This window comes from Castanea sativa, chromosome 8 (assembly GCF_040712315.1).
Source record: "Castanea sativa cultivar Marrone di Chiusa Pesio chromosome 8, ASM4071231v1".
Taxonomy (NCBI): Eukaryota; Viridiplantae; Streptophyta; class Magnoliopsida; order Fagales; family Fagaceae; genus Castanea; species Castanea sativa.
The window spans coordinates 16,540,177-16,548,758 of NC_134020.1; the positions used below are offsets into that span (position 1 = coordinate 16,540,177).

The 8,582-nt window shown below is 38.8% G+C and overlaps 1 protein-coding gene across 1 annotated transcript; it reads right to left on the bottom strand.

The window, feature by feature from the left end:
- Positions 1-4,612: 4,612 nt before the first annotated feature.
- On the bottom strand, positions 4,613-5,831 carry LOC142606589 (uncharacterized). Its single transcript, XM_075777898.1, has one exon. The coding sequence runs from the start codon at positions 5,671-5,673 to the stop codon at positions 4,777-4,779; it is 897 nt and encodes a 298-aa protein (XP_075634013.1). The 5' UTR covers positions 5,674-5,831; the 3' UTR covers positions 4,613-4,776.
- Positions 5,832-8,582: the final 2,751 nt, after the last annotated feature.

The following is an 8,582-nucleotide window of genomic DNA, read 5'->3' on the forward strand; positions in this document are numbered from 1 at the left end:
CCTGGAGGCACGTAGCCTTCTCTAGACACTCGGCCACCGTGCCTGAGCTTACCTTCATCGGGTCCCTCAGGTTCGCGTCATCCATGACAGGGCTGCCCGAACCGAGAGTGAAATTGGGTCGCTGTGCCAACGCCTTCTTTGTAGGCTCACTACCGGGGTCCTTAGACGAACCGCAGAAACAACTTTCTTGGAAAGTGGCCTTTGTAGCCCCGGTATCTTTAATGTAGGGGTCAAGGTTTTCCCCTCTTCGATGTCTATGACATGTTTACTACTTCGACCCCTTTTACGTTTTTTATCCGTTGCCTCCGAGGGGGTGCCCGAGTAATACCGGAGTAACGGACGAGGAGGAACCGACACGGCCGGCGAGGAGCCGCATGCGCCCGTAGTGTGGGCCAACAGTCGGGCTCTTTTTCTTGGAAACCCATTTGACCGGTGGACGGTTGGGAACCCGGAAGGAGCGTCTGGGCGGTAGAACACCTCAAAGTCTTCCTCTGTCACCTCGAGAGAAGGGAGCTCGGGCGTGGCAGCTCTTTCTTCGACGTTAAGATTAGCAGCTTGTTCCAAAGGAGGATGGATCAGTTGGGCGGCGAGTGAAGCAGGGAGTTGTGCGTCCTGAATTCCTGCAGGGGGAGGTACGGCTGATAAAAATCCCGGGGCGGCAACGTCAATTTGAGCTAGCCTTAAATCTCTTGCTCTTATCACGTTCTTCTCGGCTTTGGAAGCGTTTAGTAGAGGGGGTTGTATCCGAGGACGAGGTGGGCTGCTCGAGCGTCCGTCCTATGAACGAATATCTCCGATCGAAGAATCCTGTTCAAGTCAGCACGGTTCACGGCAGACAGATTCGGGGCAGTATGGTAATCGTCTGCAATAAAAATGAAGTCATTTAAACAAATACGTAGTGTGGTGTAAAGCACAGAAAAGAATATGGTTAGTCCTAAGTGCTAGGTTAGTCCTCGGGAACCCTACCTGGTACCCCTTCTCGGGTAGGGCAATGCAATCCGTCATGCCAATTGCCCAAGATGACGAGATAATCTTCATCCATCCCTTTGCTTGAATCGGGTAAACAGGAAATCAGCCTAACAGAAGGGATTCTACACTTCATATAGTATTTAGTCCTATCCCCTTTTTGGCAGTTATATACCCAATTTACATCCTGCCAAGTCAAGTTGGTTCCCAGTTTTCGATTAAGGGCATCCGCGCATCCTAAAATCCTAAGGACATTTGGGGAGCATTGCGAAGGGGTAAGTCTATAGTTTATTAGAAAATCCCTAGTTACTCTACCCATAGGAATTTCCATACCCCCCTCAATAAATGCAATCATCGGAATCAAAACGGATTCAGGTGGCCGAGACACCAGTGGAATATCTTCTATCTCACAATACGTAATATCTACGTCATTGGGGATCCGATATCGGTTCTTAAAAGCGGCCTTTGCCTCATTCGTATTCACTAACTTAGCGTATCTACCCATTAACCCCCGCTGCAAGAGGAGAAAAGTAAGCAAGGAGAGACAAAAGGAAAGGAAAATGAACACACCTCTGAAGATCGCTTAAGGATGGTCCTCGGGAGCTCACTTTTCTTTCAATCCTTCGAAATGGCAAAATGAGCTTTATCCAGCGTAAAAAGTTGCTTTTATAGGGGTGGGGGAAGTGGAGGTAATGGGGTAAAAAGAAATAATAAGAGCGGTAACTTTCCCGCTCATAATTAAGAGCAGAATCTGAACCGTACATTTCTCATCCAACCGTAGAACGTGCGCGGGAGAGGAAGCGTCAGGCACCATAAATGCCTCAACGTGGGATACGAGGCGCCGCATGCGGATCATGGGGCAAAGGAAGAGACGTATGTACGTGTGAAAGCAAAAAATGGGTAAGAAGCGTGTATGAGAAGTTAAAACTTAGTTATGAATACATGATTCATAACTCAAGTATTAAAGGGGCTGTTGTGAGGACCCGAGGACCTGAGAACCCGAAGACCCGAAGAAAGGAAGGCCAACATTTAGAATGAAAGATGAGGTCTCTCCGTGTGTGCCCGAAGATGAGGTGGCGTGGACGATAACTAAATAAGTGGGCATGTTACAAATATCTGGTTGTAATAGGCTGATTTGGAAGGTTGCAAAGTTGCATTAAATGCTGGGCAACAACCATTCTGGCCGCATTAATTAGCAAGCATCTCCTCTATCCGTCGCATTAATGTGGACATGACCTGAACAGTACAGGGATGCAAAATGGAATCTTGTTCCATTGCCGACGGACAAGTGTCACGGGAAAAGGACCGCAGATTGCAAGGTGTAAGGCTACGATGAAAGCAAAGAATAGTATAAGTAGGAATCAAGAGATTACGAAGAGGGGGCTTTTTTGTTGTTGAACCCTCTCTACCAAATGTATTGTATGAGGACTCTTAAGTGAATAGAGCAATAACGTTTCGAAGATTGATTTTATGAGCTTTTGGTCCTTACATTTTGCTTTTAACATAAAAGAGAAAAGAAAAGAAGAGAAGAGCCAGAAAGAAAGGGGTCAAAAGCATGAAAAAGTGTACTGAATTTTAAGAGGCATCCCCTATTTAAAGATGTTGGAATGCTTGCAAAAAATGTATGGGGAAAATCCTAAAAATAATGAGATTTGGATAAGAGTAAGCTGATTTTTCAAATCAAAACCAGTTTCAGTATTTTGATCATATCTTTTTACTAAAAATTCGGATTAAGCTGAAATTTTGACAACCAAGGAAAAATTTGATTCTCTACAACTTTTCTAGAAATAGCCTAGTCTGAATTTTGAGTTCTACTATGCCAAAAGTACCTTGGAACGTGAATCTGAAATCTGCTACTTGATTAACACGTTTTTGAAGTGTTTTCCAACTCTAAAACTGTATTTGAACGAATTTCAGAGTTATTTTCATGATAAACCTCATTCTAAAGTGATAATTAGGACTTTTAAAATAATTATTTTGAATATATTTATCCTAAAAGCCTAATTATTTACAGTCTTTAAATATTATCAGCTTATTTGTTTTAATCACGTGCAACAAATCTCACTTTAAGAAAAATACTTAACCAATCACAAAAATTCATTTAATTAATTTTAATCATTAACCAATCAAAATTAATTTTAATTAATCACATGTGATCAGCTTCACCCCATATAATGCATGCAAATCGCGAAAACTTGATCTGATGATATCTTTCAATCCGACAGTCCGATTTGGGAATCGGACATACCGTCGTGACTGTTAGAATCTCAAGATCACTTTTACAATATGCAATGAATGAATTAATGCATGTAATGCAACTCTAAATTTTGGGTATATGAATTGTCAGTCTAGTAATCTTCCAAGATTAAATTATTAGTGTAAAATCGAGTGTCTATAAGCACAGCCAAGGTTACAATCACGCAATTGTGCTCTTTCCCTGAGATCCGAGAAGGATCTTTTTGTTCCCAAGGTGGATGTTTTCTTACTTCACTCGTGTTTCTCTCCCCAATTTTTTCAACCTCAAATCCCTATTCCTCTCTTTCTATTTATAGCCTCCCTTAATGGGGTTGTCATGATGAAGGGATTTTTCTATGTCAGTGGGTCCCTCTACCCTATATTCCTGATCAGGTGGGACCCACCGCCTACTACTAAAGTACTAATGTGACTTCGTAATAACTTGTGCTTGATGTCGATTACTACACGGTAGGCGGATTCTCCTAAAGCATTATCCATGGTTCATAACAAACTCTTGGGGTAAGTGGACTGAAGATTCATAGGCCTTTACACAAGCCGAGATTCATATAAATATAAATATATATATATATATATATTATTTAGAAGAAAAAAAAAAAAAAAGACCATGCCAGCTTCCTTCCAAAATAGCAGTAAATGAAGCAGCCGTGTGTCACATTTCTGACTGTGTGACTGCATCATTGTATTTTCTTTTTGGCGTGTAAGCAACATATTAATTTAAGGAGAAAAAAAAAAAAAAACCTCACTACACATCCACATAAAACATAATTCATTCATAAAACTCTGAAGAAAAACTTTTGTCAACACGACATAATTTTGGTTCAAATTTGCACAAGTCTATTCTATTCAGCCGTGTGTTTTGGACTTTTAATTCTAAGTTCTAATGAATTGAAATTTTTGACCAAAAAAAAAAAAAAAAAGGAAAGAAAGAGAAAGAAAGAAAGAAATGAATTGAGATTACTACGTACTGTTAATTGACTATTAAGGCACACGTGATTCATGCCTCAAATTTCTTTAGTTTCTTTCTTAAGAAGAATTGAAGGAAGGCGGTTCTAGGTTGTACTTGGTAATTCATTTAAAAAAAAAGGTTGTACTTGGTAATTGGCTAATTGTAGTTCAAAACTTCAAATGGACCTAAATTTGTTATATATTGTAAACAAGTTTTCGCAATATTCTCACCGTCAGAATTAGAAAAATCTCAAAAACCAAAACTTGGGTCAGCTCTCTGATTTTATTTGAAAGTTTGGCAATTACCGAAATTGAGTCATACTACACAAAATCAACTCGCTTTAGCAAAGACTTGTTCGTATAGTGATTTTACTTGCCCACTTTTGCAACTTTAATTTCAAGGAAGCAACCAAGAAGCAAGATCCACAAAGCTACGCCGTCAAAATACAAAGAAATTTTTTGTAAAAAATAAAAAATAAATAAACGAGATAATTATAAATTATTTACAAATGAACATTCCAATCAAATATTCCACAAATTTTTGTCCAAATCTATATATATAATTACAGCTAAGACGCGTGAATACAACTCGTAAGTAATTTAATTTAATTATTGCAACTCGTCTGGAGCAATAAAGGCATCGGCGTCCCACCACGTGTCCACATCAGACACCGTCAAATCCACTAACGGCGATGTGACGTTCCTAATGTCCCCAACAACCTCGCTGTCGTCATCTCTGACGTGCACTTTTCCGATACCGCCGCATCTAACGGCCACGATCTTTTTCCCAAGCTGTGGCCCCCACTCGGCGAGTATCTCCGGTATCCGACACCGGACACGCGTGTCCCACATTTTCAAGGACACGTTTCCAGACACGCCCTTTTCAGCCGCTGTCACAACAGACCCCGAATTTAACGCCAACGCGGCCATCACACCCGATTTCCCGCCTAAAAGAGACGTTACCCTTTGTTCCCTGTTCAAATCGTAAACGGAAATGAGGTCGCCGTCAAAGTCTAACCCCAAACCCAAATGGTCCCACAGCTCCACAACGCTACCACTGGCCAAGTCTGTCCAGGAGAACCGTTGCCATAGCTTCGAATTACGACTTTGCCCTTGACTTCTTCCGAAGTATCCCCGACCCGATCCGGCGACCCGGAAATCTTCATCCATGGGTGATTCTTCTTCTTCTTCTTCTTCTTCTTCTTCTATAGAAGACGACACAGAAGAAGTGTCGTCGTCGCTACTATAAACGTCGTCGTCGTCGTCGTCGACGAGTTTTAAGAGAGGTTCAGAGGCTGCTGAACTTGCTCTTTGGAATTTCACGATTAAAATCCTGACCCTGTTCATTATTGTGCTAAACAAGGTGACTAGAGCAAGAACCAGAGCACCCCATTTCCAAAATCGAATGACTTCGAAGCCAGAAATTGAAAAAACCCGAGAAAACATTGATGGGTTTTGCAATGAAAGCTCCAAATCGCTTATCCTGTTGATCACTGGGATCTCCATGCTATGATATTTACTATGTATCGTCTATGAAAGTTTCTGAATAAAAATCACAGATTTTAATACACAGAGAGAGAGAGAGAGAGATATGAGTTTTTATGTGAATGGGAGTTAGGGAAGAAAAGAGGAGGATTTGGAAGGTGAGGTTGTGTAAGGTTTTTATAAGGACGTTGAGGTAAGAGAATGGTACGTACAACTAATTAAAATAGTAAAGATTTTTAAAAGATGGTGACGTGGAGGATAATTATTAGTTAATTGGAATAGAACATTGGGAGACACGTCAGAAAAAGGTTAGCGGGCTTTTTGGAAAAATAGGAAAAGAGATTGGGACGGCTGAGTCAGGATGAGACCATCCCAATTGTGTAGAAACTGGAAAGAGGGACAGAGGGATCTGATCCTTAATTGTAATATGCTATCTGCAATCGGAGAGGTGAGGTGAGGTGAGTCATGACCTATAGGGGGAGTACGGTCTCTTAATTTGTGGTGTTTAGGTTCCACCACTTGGCTATTGACACGTGCTGAAAGCAAACAATTTTATTCCTTTTTATTTTCTCTTTTTGGACTTGGTTTGTAGCCTGTTAATCTTTTTGATGATCGAAGAGTTATGTAATTTTTTTAAAACAATACAAAATTGGTAGTTTTACTTTTGTGAAATGTCCCTTATTGGGCTGGAAGAAGCTCCTTCTCTAAACCAGTTTGAATTTAATCTTTATTCTTTTTTTTTATACAAATTTAATATTTATTCTTAATAATATGTTATCACAACTCCTGTGACAGGCTGTGATTGTTAATAATAAACAATCAATTTTATAGGATTCTAAAAAAAAAAAAAAAAAACTATTTTATAGAAACTTTTTTTTTTTTTTCACTTACTAATAATAGACAACGATTTTTATATTGGCTTATTACTATTTTTTTCAACTATCAAAATTATAATATGGGTGTCCACGAAACGATTGTTGCAAGATATGTGGTCCCTTGCCTTAGATGTTAACTTATGCAAGATGTATGATTGATTGGTTTGTATTTTATGTTGCGGTGGCCCACATTTCCCAACCAAACCACCAACAAATTGTCGATGATCAAACAATGAACTGGAAGTGACCAGTGAGTAAAAATTTTGGGACTAACCCGAATAATTCTTAATAGTGGTCCAAACGAAGAAATTTCCAGTTTCTTTATCATATCATATGGGTGGTCCTAGCTAGACTCTTAGTAGTAATACCAAGCTCATGGATCATGTGGCATTTAAATACTTTCACAATTGGATAGTCTTCTTCCACGAAACATTTTCTGTTTCACATAACATAGGGGGTAGAGTGCTCTACTACATTTACCACCACATTTTTCGTTTTTCACGTGTGTAATAAAGTCATTAAACTTTATTCATATAAGCTATTGACTTCAGCTCAGCATTAAAAACTGTGAGTGAAACCAGACTCCAATTTTTTTTTTTTGGCTGCATGAAACCAGACTCCAATTTATTAGGCTCGTTTCAGCTCAAGCATTTTCCAAGAAAGCAATGTACCACAAATTTGAAGCATCAATTTAAGTTAATACAACTAGGTCACGTACTTTAGTGGGAATGCCAAATGTTTGAATGAAATTTTGTTTTTTCTTATGGAATTAGATTAAAGACTTTTTGGTCGTGCTTTATTTTAGAAATTAACATTTTGTTTGTTTGTTTGTTTTTTTTTTTTTTTTACCAACTTGATTTGACCATGCCATTCTATCCATGCAAATCACATACAATCACCCACCATGGAAAAAAAAAAACAAGTATAAATAAAATTAAATCATGATTATAAGGTGGTCGGTGTGGCAAATCACCATCTTGAAATGATACTTTACTATTTTTATAAATTTAAGGAAAAGTGTCTTGGCCGGTTGGGTTCCACTTGTTGTTAATACTTAAAAAGAAAAAAGAAAAAAAGAAATGAGAGGTAGGAGATTATAGATTATTGGCTGAGTATAGTATAGGCTTAGGGTCCCTATTATCTTGTGTAATTAATTAATTAATTATTAATTTGATGCTTGATACTCACCAGTTTTCTTTCAAAGTTTCCTAATAATTGCAATGAGCAATTATGTTTTCGAGTTGTGTTGTGTTTCTAAATTAAAAGCTTGCATTATCATAAGAAATCCGTATTTAATTATTTGGAAGATAAAAAATATTTACTTACAGTAGCTTGGATGTCTACAATGTTATACCATTTTCATGTTTTGCTTTCTCTTTTAGGGATCCGTCCTGTGGTCGCCTGTTTTTTTTTTTTTTCTGGCCTGCCTCGGGGGATCGTCGCACATTGGTTTTTGGCGACATAACTTTTGTGTGTTTGTATATGATGAAGCCGAAAAAATCACCAGTAAGCTGCAAGCACTCCTCAAACCAAAGCAACACCTGCAAAAAGAAAATAGAGGACCTAAAAGAGAGCACCGGTGTGGTGCAGGCCAAAAACCCTCCGAAGGTCAAGTTAGAGTCTTTTTTTACAACCCTATAGTGCCAGAGTCGAGATAATTATGCGTACCTTCACTACAACAAAAGTGGACTATGGTGACGAAACGTTTCGTCACCACATGTCCTTATTTCGTCACCAAAGACATATGGTGACGAAACCTCATTCGTCACCTAAGCCCCGTCACAGAATGTCCTGGTGACGAAAATTTTTCGTCACCAATAAAAATATGATAGGTGACGAAATATTTTCGTCACCAATAAAAATAATAGGTGACGAAACTTTTTCATCACCTAATATTTTGCGTCACCAAACCAATGATTTTTCATTTGTAATTTTTTTTTTATTTGACCATATAAGGTGACGAAATAATTCGTCACCAATGGTTACTTGCCATTACATTAACCTGTTCATTTCCAATCACTTCCATAAACAAATCATCCATATAATTTCAACCAC